General features: G+C 38.8%; 1 protein-coding gene across 4 annotated transcripts in view; it reads right to left on the minus strand.

The window, feature by feature from the left end:
* Window positions 1-22549, minus strand: part of LOC149186251 (K-stimulated pyrophosphate-energized sodium pump protein) — a 306281-nt gene that overhangs the window by 97776 nt on the left and 185956 nt on the right. For all 4 annotated transcript variants that reach the window (XM_089410937.1, XM_089410936.1, XM_089410938.1 and 1 more), the window contains 2 exons: window positions 16639-16835; window positions 1014-1096 (listed from right to left, as the gene is read on the minus strand). In XM_089410937.1, coding sequence (XP_089267063.1) covers window positions 1014-1096; window positions 16639-16835 — 280 coding nt within the window. The remainder of the gene's footprint in view (window positions 1-1013; window positions 1097-16638; window positions 16836-22549) is intronic.

The raw sequence follows: 22549 nt of genomic DNA on the forward strand, positions 1-22549 counted from the left end.
ATGACCATCAGTAAAGTTTACAGTCAGGAATCTCTAATCAGGATTAGTAACATTGTGATTAATTTATTTTCAACCAACAGACCAGCATTGATGAACGTTGAAATCAACTAGTAATTATGAAGTATTAATGTTGGCATGTCCATCAGTAAATTCTATGGTCAGGAATCAGGATTATTAACATTGTAATTTACTTACTTTCAACCAGCAGACAGGGATGGACATAAGATTGTAAATAAGAGGATGAAAGTCAACAAAGCAGCCAAAACAGGAAAAAAAGGAAGCATAATTTTAAGTTGATTGAAACTTGAAAGGATGTACATGTCAAACGTGACAAAATAAAACTCCATTTAAGACACACTAACCAGAATATAAAATTGCAGCAACAAAAGTTTATTCTTTTTACTATTGGAAGCCATCTTATGACAATGAAATTTACTGGAAAAGCTGTGATGTTTGTAGAACATTTTAAGAGAAAAGTGTTTATGAAAAGACTATAAATGAGCAATCATATAAATTATAACATAAAAAATGGAAAACCACAAAAGCCTTTCTGACTGCTTCTACAAATAGTGTTAGCCTAAGAGAAAAGTCAGTCAAGGTGGTGCTTGGTTCAAATCTGGTTGAGTATCAACTTATGTGTATAGATGACAGTTATAAGCTGGAGAGCGATAAAATGTGATACAAGTTTCAGCCTTGAATGATAATTTGTACATAGGATGTCCGGCGTCCTGGTTCAAACTTCAGACCAAGCTGACACTTAATGTTGGTATCATGCAGAAAAATGTAACATGTGAATTAAGAAAGACAGCATTTTTCCATCTTAATATCATTCTATTGTGGTTTACAGACAATTATACAGCACTAATTAGCCAATTTAAATATGTCAAAAGAACTCCCAAATTTGGTTATGTGGGAGTTTCAAATATTGTAAATTCTATGGAAGCTTCACACTGCATGTCTTCTGTATGTACTCTAATTCTCTAAATCTCTAAACGCTATGGAAAACAGCTTACCAGAAAACATTAGTAGCCCCTTGAATAAAAGCAGATGCATAACGTAGAATCCCTTCAGATCTTTCAGGTACCAATTCAAACAGCTGCAACATTTCCAACATAACAAAAAGGCTTCAAAATTCAGATGTTTGTGTGGGAAAGTGCATTTGAGGACAATATCTTCAAAATTGAAATTATATGAATTCTAACAATGCTCCACACAAGCAGTTTAAAGCAGCATGCCAAGACAGCAAACTGCCAAATGTCTCTATGCCAGAACAAACTTCAATTATAATAACGATATAAAGTGGAATGTATGGTGAACATGCACAAATACTCGGAAGTTCTCAGACACAATGTAAAAGTGCTCAACCATGTAAATTTAGTGGTTAATTTTCTCAGACTTTTACTTCATAGAAAAATATAGAATATCTTAATTGATAACAATGACATGTAAAACAGGTTTGAATAAAATAATATGAAACAAAAAAGCTTTAATTATCATCCACACGGCCAGTGACATATGTGACCAACATCTAACTATAAGATTTGGGCATAACACAAAATCAGAGCCTACAAAAACAACCTAAATAAGAAATCCTAGTATATGAACTAGAAACATGCAAACAAAGGTGCCCAAAAAATCTCCGTGCTGCTGCTGACCTTGCTATACTGCTGTCAACACTCCATCTGCACTGCAACACCCTCTCATCTGTTGTTGCTGCAACTGCAACTGAGAAGCATCCTAAATACTGAATCAATTATGTTCAGTATGATGCCTTTGTCTCCTGAGTCTATGACTGCTACTAGCATCTACACTGTCAGTGAAGAATCTGCGTTGCTGCCACTCTGCACTGAGCCACCTTCTCTGTTGTCAACACTACATGGCACTCCTCAGCCTCTAACTGCTAATAGTCCACAATTGTCAGTCTGGCACTGACTACATCAACTTCCATTGATCCATCCTGCAACTGAATACTATGGGTCCTCGTAGCCAGGTGGAATCCTGCAAATGATCCATGAGGTGGAAACCTCAAGGACCCTGCTCAATCTCTGTAGCTCTCTAGGGCTACAGCACCAAATCACTCCACCTCATTCCTGGAGGTATATCTGCAAACATAGCAAACTCTTCCTCTAGCCTAGAGGAAAGCTTGTCTATTTCTGTTGAGCTTGCATGTTGGTCCTACTTCTCATGCTTGTCCTTCTTCCTAAGAGGACACTGCATACTATATTGGCGAAACTCGCCACACCTGAAGCACCTGACCTTTGACAGGTCCTTCTTCTTCTTCTCTTGCTCCCCCTTCCCCTGACTGGGACCCTTCGATGCAAGGGCCACATTCTCCTCCTCCTCACTCTTCACTGTCTTGCTATTGCTACCGTTGATGGTACTTTTTTCTGGAGCTCACCTCAACTCCTCCTGTTACAGATCGGCCCACATTCTGTCCCAACTAGGCAAAGTGTCTCTGCCCAAAATGCCTTGAACAAACACTTGTCAGTCCTCTTAGACACTATTTAGTGTCTATCGTACAAGCTTTGTAGGTTGGGGCGCCTCCCCAATGGCTGCTAGTTGATCTCTGACTTCCTGAATCCGAGTGAGGAAGGGATCTATACCTTCACCCTTCTGCATCCTGGTGGATTTAAACAGGAACGCAATAAAATACAGAGATAACCATAAAGACAGATATGCAGCGGAAATATTTCCTCAATTCATTACTGTAAAATACTAAAATATGCTTACAAACAGAAATGGAAATAAACCAGCTAGGGCGACGGTAGCTTATCTCTGAGAAGAGATGTGGTGGCTACATGCCTTTGAACTATCTTACAATGAGGCTCGGAGGCCTATTTATTGTTGAGAAACAATGGAAAACCCTTCACATTCCAAAACCTAACCCTAGAAGATGAAACGCCAAATTGTGGGCCCCGTTTTTGGGTAAGTTGGTACATCAACTTCCCGGGGTCGCAAATTGGTCGTACTATCTCCGTTTGACGTGCATGATAGCCCGTTGGAAAGATCTCTCCGAGGACTACGGCGGAAAAGACGATTTTTATCAAAAAAATCGCTGGCGGTAGATTTCCCAAAAAACGTCGTTTAGGGCTTCAAAACGGCTCCGGAAGTTTAGGACCCGAAAAACTGCTAAAAATAGTAAACTGTGTTATAATTAAGGAAACTGAAAAAAACTGTAAGAAGCACTAGAGGGGATCTAAGTGGAATTAGCGGGTGGCCACCAATATCCACCTGGATCACTATTGCTACCGTTGATGGTACTTTTTTCTGGAGCTCACCTCAACTCCTCCTGTTACAGATCGGCCCACATTCTGTCCCAACTAGGCAAAGTGTCTCTGCCCAAAATGCCTTGAACAAACACTTGTCAATCCTCTTAAACACTATTTAGTGTCAATCGTACAAGCTTTGTAGGTTGGGGCACCTCCCCAACGGCTGCTAGTTGATCTCTGACTTCCTGAATCCGAGTGAGGAAGGGATCTATACCTTCACCCTTCTGCATCCTGGTGGTTTTGAGCTTCTCTTGGAGAAACATCTTCCGTTGCTTGGAAGAACTCTGATATAGTATGAGAGCTACCCACATTTCCCTGGCAGTATTCTTGCCAGAAATATGCGACTATATGATCTCGGACGGACTCCATCCAAAATCATTCGCTTCACCTTCACCATTTCCTTCCTGTACTCCTTTAGTTGATCTGCATCCTGGGGAACTGCTACCACATTGTCCACGTAGGTTTTCAGGCCATATTCATCTAGAAGAAAGGACATCCTAGCCTGCCAGATGACATAGTCGGAGGCTCCCTCCAACCTATCCCGATCTCTGAACCCAACTATGGCCATCTCTAAATCTGTCGAAAACTCCCTCTTTCCCCCTGCTCAGTTGTTTCTCTGCTACTCGCACTCCTTTCGGGAATGCACAGGTCTGCTAGCTGCTACTGCGAATTTGCAACTGGAAAAATTGGATAATTTTCCCTTCTATTGTGTGTTTTTCTCTACCACCTGATGTTGATTTTGTTGTTGCAAACCCTTTACGTCCAACCAGAAATTTGCTCAAGGAAAATTTGATATGTTGTTGCTCCCTCGAACTGCTAGAATCACTATCCCAGGCAACTCGACTTTTTTGTAACCCTGCAACTGAAAATTAAATTTTTGCCCCAGCAATTCGGCCTACCTGTCAGTGAACTACACAGCCTCTAGGAATTTCGACCTGTTGCTTGTTCTGAACAATGAAATTCTCTCCTTCGCTTTTGAGCTTCTCGGCTAATCACTCACGCTCTAATACCATGTGAAAATTTCATCTATAGTAGCAACTAGAAATTATTTTCCTAATTGTTAACTTATTTAACAATTTATTTGCAGTTTGCTACGGCAAATATCAAATAATTCACACTGTGATTTTCACAAATACACTACAAAAGAAAAATAACGCTGGAATCTAAGAAAATCTAGCACACACTCACACACAAAATTTGCACAGTTGCTTTTGGACAATTGTCCCCGAAAAAACCCAATGCACGAAAACCGGTGCAGCAACTGAGGGTTTTATTATTATGCAGCAGTGAGAAATTCTTAGTACAATAATCTAGATGTCGTAATCTGGCTATCCTGCAAAGAAAATACTGGCAAAAATACTAGAGGGAAATTTACCCTCACTATGGGCAATTCCAGCTCTCGACAGTCATTGAAAAGCAAGTCGTCCAACAAAACCTGCGCAGGGCCTACGTCAACCTGAAGATACCTGACGTTGTTGCTACCCGAATCGTCTGATAATCAAGTCGTCTTGCCTACTGTTGGCTAGGAAAGTTCTTCTCCGAGACTTTAGGACCCCTTCCCAACCTCTAGAACTGAAGGCGTCTTCCCCTCTCAACAAATCGAACTGCCTTCTTGAGACTTTGTGCAGCCTCCTCGAGAAATCTCAGCCTCCCTGCAAATGCACTCACTTGATCTGGAAAACTTCCTCCAACCTCACTGTCTCTGCTTCGATCTCTGGCTCTCCGGCAATTGTTGCTGCTACTCTCTAGAAATCGATTGGCCAAGGAAATTGAACTGTTGAAGTGTGTTCTCCATCACCGCATTGATCCCTTCTTATATCTTCCTGTTCGGACTCCAACGGCCAAGATTAAATCTTAATCGATGGCTCAGATCGTTTCTGGATTGATCCATGTGAGTTTATAGAGAATTCTCACCTTGACTTAATTAATTATGCATCTTAATCGATGGCTCAAATCATTTCTGGATCGATCCATGTTAGTTTATAGAGAATTCTCACCTTGACTTAATTAATTATGATTAATTAACCAGTTTTCCTAAGTTTAGACTTAGGAAACATTAAAAAATAGGTTAACAATCTAATTAAGTCATCTCTAAGTGGAATTTCCAGAAACGACTTCTGGGTTTTGGAGATCTCATGTATTCTAGCCTCTTCACCAAATTTCATGGCTAGGACACATCCGATGCTACAGAAACTAATAACGACACCAATTTGGGCTCATTCATCCACTATATATTACCATTTGTCCTCCTCACTTGGAAAAAAAAAATTGGATCACTCAATCATTTGATTTTCTGTTCATCCTTATGAAGGAGAGAGAGAAGAAGCCTGAGGTTTGACCAAGTCTATCCAGCAATGATCGAGCCTATTTCATCTTTGTTTTGACTTCTATTGACTTCACACGTGTGGGTCACAGACCGAACTTTTCTGATGTTTTATGAGCAGCAGACTGAAATTATATGGGAGGTGCAAGGGGCCAAAATTCAACCTATTTGACCTGAGTTGACCAGCTGTTACACGAGGCCAAAAATAACTCTATTTGACCTGGGTTTGTTTACTATTCTGTTTGACTATATTTGACTAGAAAAATTAGACTGTATCTTTTGTAGACTTGGACAATTTCTCTAAAAAAATTGTGGAGTTTTTCTCTTTTTAGGGTTTTCCCAAGATAAAATTTTGTCTCTTGTGGTTGGTTGTCTCTTCATGATCCTATTGTTACTATTTTTTACAGTTGAGATTTTCTATGTATATTTGCTTAATGATGAATGTGACATAAAAAGGATTAATTAAGAAATCATTGGAAGTAATTATCAGATTAAAAAGTTTTTTCTCTTGGACACAATGGCTCATTAGGGTAGTGAATTTTCTTAGGGAGAATATGTTTTGCATGGACAGACTTTCTTGAATTGAAGAAGTGATGTTTGGATGAACAGTGTAACTTTAATGCTAATTTTTTTCCATTTTGCTATAAATGTTGGAATTAGGGTTTATCTTATGCCATATTAACAAATGTTATATCATTTATGAACTCTTGTCTCTTCGTATGCAAAATTGGTCATTAAGTATCCATCAAGGGATCTCTATTGCATTCCTTGACCTTAAATATACTAATCAAAAGTTGCTAGGATTTAGTAGAAAAGCAAACCCTCTCTCCTCTCTCTATCCAAGGTCCTCTTCCTTTGACCTCATCTGCTTGACTCCATTGCCCAATTAATTAAAGGAACGAGTCTTTATTGTTGTTTTTTCCACGATACTAGAGTCTAGGATAGAATCTTAAATCACTGACACTACCAATCCAAGTATCACAACAAGACTACTGTGCACAGTGGAATAATATACAGCAGTAAATCTACTAGTGCACAAAATATATACAACTTTTACAAATTTATACAACCACCCAACTTCGTGATATTAATCAAACTGATTATACAACAAAATCTAGATACAAGGGCTCTTGTACCATGGATAATGGTCCTCATATATCCACTGATACAAGACAACAACAACTAGGGCTTGGTCTCTGTCGTGATGACCACCAATCTACCCTGAACAAGACAAGTTTGACCTACTTGTTGATGTGGCGCCCCTCGGCCTTCATTCCATATGTCCAGAACACATATTCTCGATCCTTCGACTCTCGATCTGCAGTAACTCCAATATGCCTATATCAATGGACCAGCTCCAAAAAGTCATTGAACTCGGCTTCACCTACTCTCTAGTTGATCGTTAGTCCTTCAACGCATCAACACATCGAGACACTTGTCGAGTTGTTCTCAACTCCATTTGTGAACAACTCTCAATTGCCCACTATTGCTCTTCAACTCTTTTGGGACTTTCTTCCCACTAGTGCCTTCCTGTGTTGCCCAATGAAGACACACTTAGGGTCGGAGGGCATGGAGGATTGCCCAACTTCTGTTGTAGATGTCCTTCTCCACAAGGCAAGTCTAGGGCTCCAAACTACTTAGCTGATCAAACCTGTGAGATCTTATTATGCCACTTCTAACAATCCCTTAGTTCTTCAAGATACGTGTTCCTTAGGGCTTGAAGCAAGCCTCTACAACCCTCCACAAGTTGTTCTTTAGGCTGCTCCAACTCTACCAATTCTAGCAGGCCTAAAGTCCTTCTTAGGTCACTAAACTTAGGGCCAACTTGGTCCACTCTCACGCTGCCCTCCAATAGTCCACAAGTGTACAAAAAAAACCAGCCAAACTGTCCTTTACTAGGACACCATCCACCTACAAATCACATCAACTCCAGAGGCAACCTCCTGTTGCTCTTCTTGTCATGACACATAAGCCACTACTGACGTAACCTACTTCTAGGATGTACACATTACTGTCCACACTGGACCTTACATCCACTAGCAACAATTCAACATACCTCATTAGTTGTTTTGTCTTTGATGCAAAGTCAGTAATCTGGTTAGGGTTAATATCAGTCCACGTTAGCCCTATTTCCTTGCCTCAAACCTTCTCTACAATTGTGGTTTTCTTCACTTGGAAAGTTGCTCTTATTCGTTGCTCTTTTGGCTTACCTGTGCTTGGATTTTAGGCCTTTTGTCCCCTTCAATCTTCCACTACAAACCTCAGTCTAGTCTGCAACTACCATAGGATCTACAGCCTCCAAATCAGAACTAAACCACACCTAAAACTCGCTCAAACCAACCCAGAATACTCTCCAAAGTCTCGACCTCCTGCACCCTCTTGGATCTGCCCAATAGTCAAGAAAAGAAGCCCAAACTGTCTCTCTTTTCCTCTTCGCTGAAGCTCCAAGTTTGCGACCTATTTCAAAGGATATGCTCTTGTGAATATTGCGCTTGGATGTGTGGAAATGACCTCACAACTCTCCTCTATTTATATCTTTCTCATGTGGCTTCTACGAATTGTCAAGAGGGCTAAACTAGCCCTAACTGACCTACTCTCCTTGACTAGTTAACCCACAACCACAGAAAAATTCATATCTCAACTTCTAGACCTCCGATTTGGATCATTTTCACTGCCCGTTGCTTCTCTAAGGATCCTCTATCATCTCAAATCATCAAATGTCAAAATATCCTCATGGTTTTGGCCCCACACCAATGGGTACAAAATCCCAAGCTTAGGTTCCAAGCCCACAAAGCACTATTGGGGTGCTCCAACCTCCAAACTCCAAACTCTAGGGCTTAGAGTACCTCCCAAGCTACCAAATCTCAACACTCCCTCTTAGCGAGGGAGGTGCTTCCAACACTAGGAAGTTCTCCATCAACATCATCTCTGGCGACACTAGCCCATCTAGCATCCATCACTGCAGCATACTCTGTAGAATGAACCCTGCAATCTCAGTAGTGCCTCTGCCTCATCTCATCTGAACTTGAAGACCTCAACACTTCCATAGGGTTGCTCCCTCTAAAGTTAGACTCCCTCTGAGTCTACACGATCTCCACTGGCTCAACCTGTCACTGATCTCGTGTCCTACAAGGTCAGTCTGAGTTGCAGTCAAACACAGACTATCATCACCACAACCCAGTCCTGCAAGCACTCATCCTCCTAGATCAAAAAAAACACCTACACATCCCTCCAATCTCAGATATGTAACATTACGATTCGATGAAGACACTAGTGTTATGAAACCAGCTCACAAAAAGATAGAAAAGATAGATCAACGCCTTAGAATTCAGCCTCTTCGAGGGGGCAACCTCCTTTATGTTACACAAATGAATGATTCTTTGATGATACAAATGACAAGACCTCCTTTCTATATATAGGAGTCTAAGGGGTCATAATATAATCAGAGCCGACATAACAATAATAATGTAAGGGCACAATAATAACAATAGTGGGCTTCTATGGTGCACAATAATAACAATATGGGGACTACATGGGCACAACAATATAATAAGGGGGTTGTACTAAAAACAATAATGGGTTACACTAGTAGTATAGGGAGCTAACATGCCCCTCTCCTTCAAAAAGTGTTGTCCTCAACGCTTGAGTAGTTCTTGACGCTTCTATACAGAATTCTTGTCCTCCCATGTGGAATCTTCAGCGGGTAAGTCTTCCACTTGATGAGATACTCTGAAATTGATCGATTTCTTCACTGTCGGGTTCTTGTTTCTGTGAATGCTCTAGGTTCCAATATGATTTTTCCTTCCTCTTCAAGTTCTGGCAATATTGTTTGAATTGGGATCTTCTGCAACTTTTGAATGAGTGGCCATACTTCTTCATCCTTCTTCCATTCATCCCTTGCTTCGTTTAACCAATCTAGTTGGATAATAGAAATAACACAAAACAATGCTTCCACATCCTAATCCTTTCTTGAGAGTGCATCTGCAACAAAATTTTGCTTCCCTTTTCTATAGATGATGTCAAAGTCATAACCCAACATATTTGTGACCCATTTTTTCTGTTCTTCTAAAAATAATAGTTGTTCTAAAAAGTATTTAAGACTATCATGATCCATTTTTACCTTGAAGTGTCTTCCCATTCGGTAAGGGCCATTTCTTAAGTACATGTAGTATTGCCAACATTTCCTTCTCATAAATAGCTTGCTTGAGATGTAGCAGTAAAAATACCCAATCACCTACATCAAAACATTTTTCACTACGATGTTGATCTACATGTTGTTTCATTCGATTTTGCACCAAAGTGGCGTTATCCTTTAAAAGTTGGAGAACTTGTTGTTGATGCTTGATGTGATCTTTCACTGCTTAAACCTTTTTCTTCTTGATATGTCCTTCTATCTTGAGAGTTTGAGGAGTGGTAATTTCTTCCAATGCTTTACAAGATATGGTCAGATTCATTTCTTGATGCTCAATGTGATCTTTCACTTCTTGAACATTTTTTTCTTGATATGTCCTTCTATCTGGATAGTTTGAGGAGTGGTAATTCCGGCCAATGCATTACAAGATATGGTTGGATTCATTTCTTCTTTCTTGATGTGATCTTTCACTTCTTGAACCTTTTTCTTCTTGATATGTCCTTCTATCTTGAGAGTTTGAAGAGTGGTACTTCTTGCCAATGCTTTACAAGATATGGTCAGATTCAATTCTTCTTTCTCTGGGGTTGGGTCCTCTCGTATATCCTCTTCTTTTGATGTTTCTTGATCCTTTTCTTCCTCCTCTTCATACTCTATGTAAAATAATTTCTTCTCAGCACACTTATGACCTTTAGTGCATTTGCTATCACAATTGTAACAAAGTCCTTTTTCTCTTTTTTCTTCCAATTGTTGTGGTGTAACCCTTATAAGTTGTGGAAGGCTAGGAGAAACAACACTTCCATCTTTATAGTTGTGAGGGGTAGAATTCCTTGTTGCCATAATTTTTCTTTCAACTTTGTAACAAAGCCTTTTTTCTCTTTTTTCTTTCAATTGTTGTGGTGTTGCTCTAAAGAAGGTGTTGCTCTTTGTATTCTCATAATGTGCTATAATTTCCTACGTGAAAATTGACCACGTAACAAGTTGTTTACGAGAACAAAGCCCTTTATACCATAAAAATTGATTTTGCTCTAAATATGAAAATGCAATACATACCTTTTGTAATAGTGGTACCCCATGTAGATCAAAATATTTCTCCATCTGTAGTATCCAATTTACCGGATCCTTGCCATCAAACTTCCTCATCTCGTTTTTTCTTGATTTTAGGAGCTCGATCTTGAAACGACTGTAACTCTGTACTTTCGGATCTTTAAGTTCTGAAATTGCAACCTGTAGTAGCCCTCTGTCCTCTTTCTAGTGCCACCAGTCTGATCAAATTTAGATTCTCCAAGAAAGAGTTATGTGCAATCTCCCAAGATGACCTGATTATATACCTTTTCAGAAGAGAAAACTTGTATGAAATGCCACATGTCACTGTTTTGACCTTCGGATCTAAAAAATATACACAGAAAACTACAGTGCGTCCTCTTTCTGTAACTTCTTACAAAATTTTAGTCTAATGCTCAAAACAAAAGTTATGAAGATTTTCCCTAGGTCACTTGTTTGGAATGTAATTCGGGAGTCTACAAAAAGGCCAACTTCCTCAGATCATATCTCCACAAATATAGCGCAAAAAGCTCTAAAATTCAGACCCGAGGTTTAGAACGATTTCGGCCCAAATGGGTTTTTTTTTTTAGCATCTGAAATGTCGCAGAAAAAAAGTTATTGCGCAAATGCCACGATGACCTGTTTGGAGTAGTGAAACCCTAGAATCCAAAGCTCTGATACCAAATGTTATGAAACCAGCTCACAAAAAGATAGAAAAGATAGATAAACACCTTAGAATTCAGCCTCTTCGAGGGGACAACCTCCTTTACATTACACAAATGAATGATTCTTTGATGATACAAATGACAAGACCTCCTTTCTATATATAGGAGTCTAAGGGGTCATAATATAATCAGAGCCGACATAACAATAATAATGTAAGGGCACAATAATAACAATATTGGGCTTCTATGGTGCACAATAATAACAATATGGGGACTACATGGGCACAACAATATAATAAGGGGGTTGTACTAATAACAATAATGGGTTACACTAGCAGTATAGGGAGCTAACAACTAGCCTGCCAATCTGAAGTCCATCACATGAAGCAATCTCGATCAAACCAATCTCCTCCATGTCAAAGTGATCCTTGAGTTGTCCCAACGATCCATGACAAGACATAGGAAGTCCACGATCTACAAATAGACACATAACATACTGTAGTGCACCAGGTTCACCACCAATTCACCAGAACTCCCAACACATCTCACCATGTAGCCTATCGAGACCACATCTCCATGTCTTCAGCTGAACCCTCTGCTCCATGATTTAGACAACCACAACTCCCTTTGAGCTACTTCACTGTCCACACTCTGATTCACTGGCCCTTCAAAGTAGCTATTGATACCATGTTGATTTTTACACGACACTGGAATCTAGGATAGAATCTTACATCACTACCACTACCAATCCAAGTATCACAACAAGACTACTTTGCACAGAGGGATAATATACAACAATAAATCTACTAGTGCATAAAATATATACAACTTTTTACAAATTCATACAACCCAACTTCGTTATATTAACCAAACTGATAATACAACAGTCTATGGCTCTCGTACGAAGGATAATGGCCCTCATACATCCATTGTTACAAGACAACAACAACTAGGGCTTGGTGTCTGTCGTGATGACCACCAATCTACCTTGACAAGACAACCTTGACCTACTTGTTGATGTGGTGCTCCTCAGCCTTTTAAATCCACGTGTCCTAAACACATTTGCTCAATCCTTCGGCTCCCGATCTATAGCAACTCCAATCTACCTCTATCAATGGACCAACTCCATTAGGTCACTGAACTCGGCTTCACCTGCTCTCTAATTGATTGTTAGTCCTTCAATTCATCAACACATCAAGACTCCTGTCGAGTTGTTCACAACTTTGTTTGTGAACAACTCTCAACTTCCCACTGTTGCTCCTTAGATCTTTTGGGACTTTCTTCCCACTAGTGCCTTACTGTGCTGCCCGATGAAGACACAATTAGGGTCGGAGGGCTTCCCACTATCATTGTTAATTGTCCTTCTCCAACAATGAATTTAGAGCATGGAGAATTGCCCAACTTCTGTTGTAGATGTCCTTCTCCACAAGGCAAGTCTAGGGCTCCAGAGTCCAAACTACTCTTGGATTATCAGACCTGTGAGCTCTTCTTCTGCCACTTCTAACAATAACTTAGTCCTTCAAGAGACTTGTTCCTTAGGGCTTGAAGCAGGTCTCCACAACCCTCCACAAGTTTTTCTTTAGGCTGCTCCAACTTTGACACTTCTGCCAGGCCTAAAGTCCTTAGGTCACTGCACTTAGGGCCAACTTGGTTCACTCTCACGCTGCCCTCCAACAATGCACAAGTGTCCAAACAAAACCAACCAAATTGTCCTCTTTACTAGGACAGCAAATCACACCAACTCAAGAGGCAACTTCTTGCTTCCCTTCTTGTCATGACACATAAGCAACTGCTGATGTACCTTACTTCGAGGATGTACACATTACTGTCCACACTAGACCCTACATCCATCTAGCAAAAATTCAACATACCTCATGAGTTGTTGTGTCTTTGCTGCAAAGTCAGCAATCCAATTAGGGCTAATATCAATCCACGTTAGCCCTACTTCCTTGCCTCTAGACCTTCTCTACAGTTGTTGTTTCCTTCACTTGGCAAGATGCTCCTATTTGTTGCTCCTTTGGCTAAGTTGTGCTTGGATTTTAGGCCTTTCAGCCCCTTCAATCTGCCCCTACAGACCTTGATCTAGGTCTGCAACTACCACGGGATCTACGGTCTCCAAATCAGAACACAACCACACCTAAAACTCGCTCAGACCAGCCTAGAATACTCTCCAAAGTCTCAGCTTCCTGGGTCCTCTTGGATCTGCCCAACAGTCAAGAAAAGAAGCCCAAATCATCTCTCTTTTCCTCTTCACTGAAGCTCCATGTTTGCGGCCTTTTTTAGAGGATATGCTCTTGTGAATGTTGTGCTTGGATGTGTGGAAACAACCTCACAACTCTCCTCTGTTTATATCCTTCACATGTGGCTTCTACGAACTATCAAGAGGGCTAAACTAGCCCTAGCCGACCTACTCTCCTTGACAAGTTAACCCACAGACACATAGAAAAATTCATATCTCAACTTCTAGAACTCCAATTTGGATCATTTTCGTCGGTCGTTGCTTCTCTAAGTATCCTCTATCATCTCAAATCATCAAATGTCAAAATCTCCTCATGGTTTTGGCCCCACATCGATGGGTACAAAACCCCAAGCTTGAGTTCGAAGCCCACAAAGCACTTTTGTGGCACTCCAACCTCCAAACCTCGAACCCTAGGGCTTGGAGTACCTCCCAAGCTACCAAATCTCAACATTTGTGTCGATCAAACCAAATTTTCTATTTTCTTATATTTTATTATAAACTAGGGTTAGGGTTTGGTTAAATCTGCATTTCATAGCTTAAATTTACATATACATTATTGTCCTAAAATTAGGCATTGCATCTATTAATGTTAAAATGGAAAAATCTATCATTTTATGCACTTTTCACCCCTAATTTTAGTTGAGTTTCTACTAGATACATAGTAGAATTTTATTTTCTTCCAAATAATTACTTCCTAATGATTTTCACACAGTATTTCTATTGCCACTAATATCATTGACCAATTACACTTCAGAAAATATCAACAGTAAATGCAGTGAAAACAATAAAGATCATAGAAAGAAAACCATGCATAGTAGACACAAAAAATTTACCCTAGGAAACCCAACCTTGGGAAAAAAAAAGCCATCAACTTTTTTCTAGGAGAAATTATTCTTCAGCAAGGTTTACAAAATCACTAATTTTATCTAGAAATTTGTGCCAATAATTCAAGTAAATACTAGTCAACCATAGTCAATTCTGTCACAAATCACTTTTGAATTCTACGGCCAATGTCACATGGTTTAGGTTCGAGTTCGGGTTCGGCAATGATTAGGTTCGGTTTGAGTTCGTATTTTTTGATGAGGTTTGCCATAAGGTTCATGTATATATATATATATATATATATATATATATAATGAATTATAGGATAAAATAGTAAGAAATCAATGTCAACGAACATCAAAAATGCTATCATGGAATGGAAACTGCAAGGATAAATTACAAGCTTGAGTTGTAACATGAAGTTATGAGTTTTGATCTTTGGACTTGGTCAATGGCTATGAGGTTCGATAAGGTTTGTCGAACCTCAATTTTTTTAAGGTTCGCCAAAATTCGAACCTCAAGGTTAAAGTTCGACAAACCTTGTGACATAGTCTGCGGCCAAACTGGTCAAATTCTGCAGTCAAAGTCTGTGGCGAATGGCCTACAACCCCATGGTCAATGCCCTATGGCTCTGTGGTCAACGGCCTGCAACCCTGCAGTCAACGGCCTATGACCCTGCGGTCAACGGCCTGTGACACTATAGTCAGTTGCAGTTCAATCAAACTTAGTCTGTTATGGTCAAAATTGAGATCAAACAGTCCAGTCAACGCTAGTCAACTCGTCATCTTTCTCCTCACACATGCAGCGAAGGAGAAGATAAACCTCAGAAAGATCAGACCAGATTTTGCTTCTTCATTGGTCAAGAAAAATGAGACATCATATATAATATGTATACTTGTTGAAATGGGTGTGACACCCCAAGGGACACGTCCCTTCACTGGGCAGGCCAACTTGACTTTTCAAAAATTAAATTTTACATAAATTTTCTAGGCATACTTGGAGGCCCTTTAGCAAAGCAGGAATACCTCCCCATGATACAAAAAATCAACAATTTTAGGGCTGACGTCTAGGGTGTGTTTGTTGTTTATGTGTTGTTTTCAGCCATTAAAAACATAGTGTTCAACTACCTCTTGTTTACCCCTTCAATAGCCTTGGACCTATTATTGATAACATCCTTAATAGGATATTTCAAATCGGTGTTGTAATGTTTTGCATACTGTAAAAGGTGCATTCTTCTAAAACCCTAATTTACAACAGCAATCAATAAATTGATGGTGACTAGTGGGAAAGTTAACTTGAAAATGTATAGTACTTATCTCGACCTCCTAGGCTTAGCCAGTAGTTTCCTTCAATCCATCATCTCTCTCTCTCTCTCTCTCCCCAAGCCTTTCATTATTGGAGACCTTTCTAGGGTGTATAAATTAGCAAGCTCCTTGGAGAGCCATTTGGCTTAGAATTTCTAGGTCATCTAACCTCTAAGTCTTGCCAGGAAAGCCTCCCTTGTGGGAATCATATCCAACAACAAATGGGGAGCGCTATTAGGTGACAGTGGTGGCTGATCTTGTTGTTGCCTTAGGCCTAGAGTGCCTAGTGAAGCTTTGCACTAGGCTGCTAGATTTTGCAGTAACAGTCCCATCCAACACTCATGTACCCTCCTTCAATAGCATCAGCATCTTCCTCGGAGAACAACTCAGAGTGACCAAAATACTCGCAAACTGAACAGCATGCTCTTGACTTTTGATTGTAGATACAGGGTGAAGAGCTATGACATGGTAGAGGTTTCCTGTTTATAAGATCCTAAGATTCTGTGCACATTTAAATAAATTGTGTTCTTCCTTCGACTCTTTGCATCAAATATCTCAATCATCAGATTGCTAAACAATCTCTCCTCTATAAGTCAGTTTTAGTACAGAATTTCAAACAAACTAACACAGTTTCAAAAACCTTTTACAAGCTCAAAAACAGATTTCTGAGTCCATAAGATTTACATCATAGCACAAGACAACAAATAAACTGGTAACAGAAGAATACAAGGCCTCAAAAAGGAAATGTAGCTTCAAAAACAAGAAAATGAAAAATGACGTGGATAAAGAAACTGAGTTTAACCAATAAATGAAACATGTTTTTACCAGAAATCATGTACATACCCACTTGTAGAAAAGAAGAGAAAATATCTGTGATGCAAAGGACTGGCTCCAAAGTTGGACAATCAAACGGAGAACAAGGTTTCCATTTTCTGGCATTTGGATAAAATGCTCAGCAAGTACTTCATAGAAGCATGGTGAGTTCTTCATTCCAACTTCTGCAGGGTTTATCATGTCTTCATTCTGATCAAACAGGATCTCTGTTTCACACTTGAAAGGCATGTAAGTTAGCCAATATCAAATACAGCTTCACTTGTATATCAAATCCTCCACAAAATTGCACATTTCAAATTTCTGCTAGCATGAAACACGCTAATTTTTATTTCAAATGGGAAAGAACAGAGAACTTTAGATTTTCGTGTTTTCTTCCTTCTGTTCTTTCTTTTCTTTTTGTGAATTTGAGTTAGAAAAATCTTCCATCCTTGATCAAGCTGCTGCTAAAGAAGAGTTTACTTAAATCCACAAAGTCCTTTAACAAAGCGCCAGCTTGACCACAAAATAAAATATAGCCACAGATCAAATAATCACCAATCCCAATCACAAGAAACCTATTTCATCACTCCATTCTATGAATCTTGCCTATAATACTAAAGATACATCAAGAATATGATGTTCATTCCATTTTTAGAAAACTGAAATTTGCATTAACATTTACGAAAGACCAAAATAGGGAAAAGTGTTAAGCCCTATTAAACCCCATATTTCCTCCTCTGCAAACGGGATAGTTAAGAGCCAACTCACTTCATCAGGCTGCTGTTCAGAGTTTACTACCAAAGCTAGCTTTCATGAGGTCAAAGGTGGCTTCCAGACTTGGGACAGGATGGTTTAGTGATATGATCTTAGTTCAGATTCAGAGACCAATGTCACATTTATCATTATCAGCAATTTTATGATGGGGATCTGAAATTTAAATTGTTGACAATATCATGGAAATATTGGAAATTATCAGGAAACACAAAAAATGATCATTTTTTCAATTTTTTACATCTAAAGCAACATCAACATCAAAAATATGCATTGATACATAGATATGAAAATAAAATTTATATATAAGATCTATAAGATGTCTAAGTGGTAGATCATGTATCGATACTGAAATATATGATATTTGTCCCGAGTCAAAATCTGACAGAATGAGACAAAATCACATCAAAAAAATAAATAAATGTATGTCAGATGAATCATGACAATGAAAACAACTCATTTTCCCTTATTTGCTTGATGGAAAATCGTCACAGCATCCTCAACAATGTTATCAGAACCGGACCAAAAGATAAGCCAACAAAAAACTACATAAAATATTCAAATTTTGAAAAGAACTGGACCAAAAATCAGTCAATCAAAATTACATAAAATATTCAAATTTAAAAAAAAAACATATAATTCATGTGCATCCATATGAATCCAAACCATTATACACAAATATGAAAAGTTTCTCACGTATATAGCAAGTTAGAGTGCATATAACGAAAATAGCGTCGAGTGTAATCCATCTTTGAATCAAAATACATCAACAAAGACACTCCAAATGGCCTCTAGAATCCAAAAAAGTTATGCTACAACAAATAGCTGCATAACATCAAAATCATAGCCTATGTTGGGATCTTCCTCATCAATATCACCCTTTAAGCATTAAAATAAGATAGAAAAAGCTTAACATGACTAATCAGTGATTTTGCTTGAGTGGAGTGTACATTTTTGCTTGGACCATGACGGAGGAGTTCAACAATCAAAGTCACCAACATCGAATTACAGAACTCAAAAACATAAGAAAAGATGTCATAAATGCCCGCATGTGTGGACGAAATGTTGATTTTTGTGTAGCACCGAGAGATATTCCTGCATGCCAAGAGGCCTTCTAAGTCGGCCTAGAAGATTTATGAAAATTAAAATTAAAATTCCATTTTTTATTGGGCTTCATGTAGGCTCAAAAAGGACAAGTTGGCCCAGCTCATGAAGGGACATGTCCCTTGGGGTAAATACACCCAATCGACTTGTATATATATACGTGATGTGACACTTCATTTGATCATTCTCTCATCATCATCTCTCTTATATAACAGCCACACATGGGAGCAGATGGAGGACGAATTTGACTGAAGTTTGGACTTGGATTTTTTGGCAAAGATTTCTAGACTATTTGGAATTGTAGACCTTGCTGAAGAATAGTTTCTCCTAGAACAAAAGTTGTTGGGTTGGGTTTTCTCCCAAGTTTAGGTTTCCCGAGGAAAATTTGTTATCTCTATTGTGCATGGCTGTCTCTTTATGATCTTACCGTTTTCGTTGCATCATTGTTGAGATTTTCTGTGTATAATTGCTCAATGATATAAGTGGCATGACATAAATTAATTGAAGAACATTAGGTAGTAATTATCAGATCAGAAGATTGTTTTCGACAGTGCATCTTTGTAGAAAATTCAACATGGTATCAAAGGCTTGTTAGAAGAGCAGTGATTGAAGTCGGCCTAAGGAACAATGAGATGTGACTTCACTTGAGCAAGATTCATCTTGTGAGAGAAAGACCAGGCCTAAAGGAAGCCACAAATCTCAAGAGGAAAGTCGCAGCCTAAGAAGAGAAGGATTTCTATCTTTGGGAATATTTTGTCTAAGTGAGGCCAAGTTTTGTTATGTAGTGGAGATGGCTACCGAGGGATCTGTTCAAGTTGTGGAAGGGTTTGTTCCAAATAAGTAAAGGTTGGTCCAAGCCTTAGAAGAGGGTCGTTGTAATGATCCACCTAGAGTTATAGGGAACATAGAAATATTAGCATGCATATGAGACATTCATATGATAGCTACATATGCATGTATCGCATGTACTACACTAGTACACATACTGGCTAACATTGGAAACTGTCTAAGTTTAAGATAATGAATTGATTATCGAAGTAAATTCCTAATTCACTAGAATATAATGAATATATCGAGTAGGGTCCCTGATAGGTATACCACCATTATATATATAATTCATGCATGAAACAAAAAAGGATAAATACAATGGATTATGAATTAAATGTATTTAATTTATAATTTAACTTAATTAAAGTAAATAAAGTGATTTATTTAAATAAAGTAATTTATTAACTTTTAAATAAAATGATTTATTTAACTCATAAATAAAGTAATTTAATTAAAATATAAATTAAATAAAACAAGATAATGATAATTCATAAACTAAATAAATAACTATATCCAAACGCTCCATTACATTTAATAAATACAACTGTCTCTAAACAAAGGAAGGGGATTCTAGAAAGGAGGAGACCGACAACAGAGGAATGGAAGGCGGTGATAAATTTGGAGACAATGGACATCGAAGGGAATATAAGGAGACCGAGGAGGGCATGAAGGACACAATTCTTATTTTCTGGTCTCACAGATGTAGGAGGAATTACCAAGAGAGTCACAAATAGTGAGAAACTTGAGCAATTGTTCTTAGGGTTTTGGGCACGGGGGCCAGAAGACCTCAAACACGGAGTCTTCTGGATCTGGGAACCGGATAGGTTGTTCCCAAATAGACTGGGAGGAAACGGTTGGTTTCGTAGCAAATTGGGAGCAAAAACAATGGGAATCGGCCCCAAATGAGATTTTCAGGTAAGTATCTAAATTTAAATTTCTCTGTAACAGCACAATTTCCAACTAATTGTAAAATTAGGCATTAATTCAGTAAAATCAGGTTAATATTTACTATATGGTTAATTGTAAAATTTATTGGGCACTAAATCTGGTATTAGAGCTAGTCTCAAACTCTCGAAACTAGTAAAATAGTGTTACAGTCTGTATTCAACATGTAGATAAATTATGCTCTGCACCCTTAACCCAATTTACAAGTTTGCATGTGTTTGTTTAGGCCCAACTCACATGTTTTGTCATGTTGATACAAATTTCAATATGCATTAATTGTAAACATTCAAAGAGTACTTCTACCATTTTTCATTTTCCTATCCGCTGAAAATTAACACAAAATTTTTGCAAGCATTCACATGTGAGACACTAGTTTTTGGTCAAGGTGACCCCGGAAAAACCCCACAACCTCTTGGGGAAAACCGGTCTTCAAAGGAGGATTTTATTGCTTGAGAAAATTAGTCTAAGTACATAAAATAATCACAGTACTTATCTCCCTTAGCAGTTGAAGCATTAAATGCAAATCTGGAAATTTGTGCCCATTGAATTTTTCAGATTTCCACAATTTTTATGCCCAGAAATTTCTGCCTCAAAATCAGTGCCAAATCTGCCTTGATTTCTGTGCAAAACTCAGCTTCAATTTATGTGCTGAAGATGCCTCGAAAATTGTGCCTAAAGGTGATTGTTGTGCCTCGAAATTTGTGCCAAACAGTGCCTCGATTCCTGCATTGCCCCGAAATTCGTGCCCCAAATTTTAGGCCAATCAATAGCTGAATATCCTCGAATTTCGTGCCCAAGAACCCTCAAAATTCATGCTGCTATCTCCTCAAAAATCGTGCAGCCTGCCCTCAAAATTCGGGCCTCTCTGCCTTGAATTTCATGCCTCCTATGGCTGCCTTCCTCCTCGATTTTTGTGTTGTTGTAGCTGCCTCCTTCTCCTTGGAATTCAAGCCCTCTTCTAGCTACAAACTCTCTCCTCCTCCATGAAGTCTTCCTCTCCTCTTCTCCTCATCTCTCTCTCAAAGTGAAGTGAAAAATGAGCCTCCATTTTTCCCTTTTGTCTTTTTAGAAAAGATTGAATACCTAAACGTAGGATCCAATGGATGAGATTTAATCTCCAAATCTCAAGATGTGTGGTTGAGATTAACTCTCTCAATTGACCCCCCTCACAAATTGGCCCCATTACTTAAAAGTCTCCTAGTACCTTTGTCAAGTTATGTACCTTTTTCTATTTTTGTCATAAAGTAAGTTTTCAACTCACTTTAATATTAGAAAAGTACACTATGTACTTTACACAAAGTCACTTTATAAAGTACAAGTGACTTTAATATTAGAAAAAATACATGGTACAACACTTTTAAGTACCTTTTCCACCCATGACATTAACATAACTCATAAATGTCACCAAGGCAAAAGTAATTAATGTGTCTACTAAGCTAAAAGGGACAAGTGCCTAGTAACACCTCTCGTTGGTACTATTTACAACAATCCCTCTTACTGAGGAAGGTGTTGTTCACCACTCCCATCATGTCTCTGAAGAAAACATGCTTTCCTCTTGGCAAAGACTTGGTGAGAATGAATGCTACTTGCTCGTCAGTGGATATATACTCAAGCTTCATTGCCCCTCTCTGAGCCCAGTCTCTAATGAAGTGGTATATGATCTCTATATGCTTTGACCAATCGTGAAATACTAGATTCTCAAAGAGTTTAATACAACTCTGATTGTCACATTAAATCGTAGTTTGTCTCAGCATCTAACCAAATAATCCATGAAGCATCTTGCGAAGCCATAATGCCTCGCACCCTGCCTGACTAGTTGTCATATACTCTGCCTCTGCGTTGCTCAATGCCACTGACTTCTATTTCCTATTGAACCATGACACAACTGTTGAGCCTAATGAGAAACAACATTCGGAAGTGCTCTTTCGATCACTGACACTGCCAGCCCAATCTGAGTCCGTGCAACCAATCAATCTGACCCCATCACATCTGACATAGTCCAAACCATAATCCACTGTGCCCTATAAGTACCTCAAAACATGTTTTGCAGCCACCCCATGTACTCTCCTAGGCTCCATCATAAACTGACTCAATGTGTTGAATGCAAAACAAATATCCAGTCTAATGTTGACTAGATACATCAATGACCCGATCCGCTGACAACATAAAGTGGGATCCAACAACTCGGAATCAGCATCATGCATCGTCTTCCAGTTGGTGATCATAGGAGTAGCCATAAGCCTACAAACATCCATACGGAATCTCCTCAAGATATCACCAGCATACCTGGTCT

This window comes from Pinus tabuliformis, chromosome 3_1 (genome assembly GCF_031772625.1).
Source record: "Pinus tabuliformis cultivar Carrire ecotype Pingquan chromosome 3_1, CPIR1, whole genome shotgun sequence".
Taxonomy (NCBI): domain Eukaryota; kingdom Viridiplantae; phylum Streptophyta; class Pinopsida; order Pinales; family Pinaceae; genus Pinus; species Pinus tabuliformis.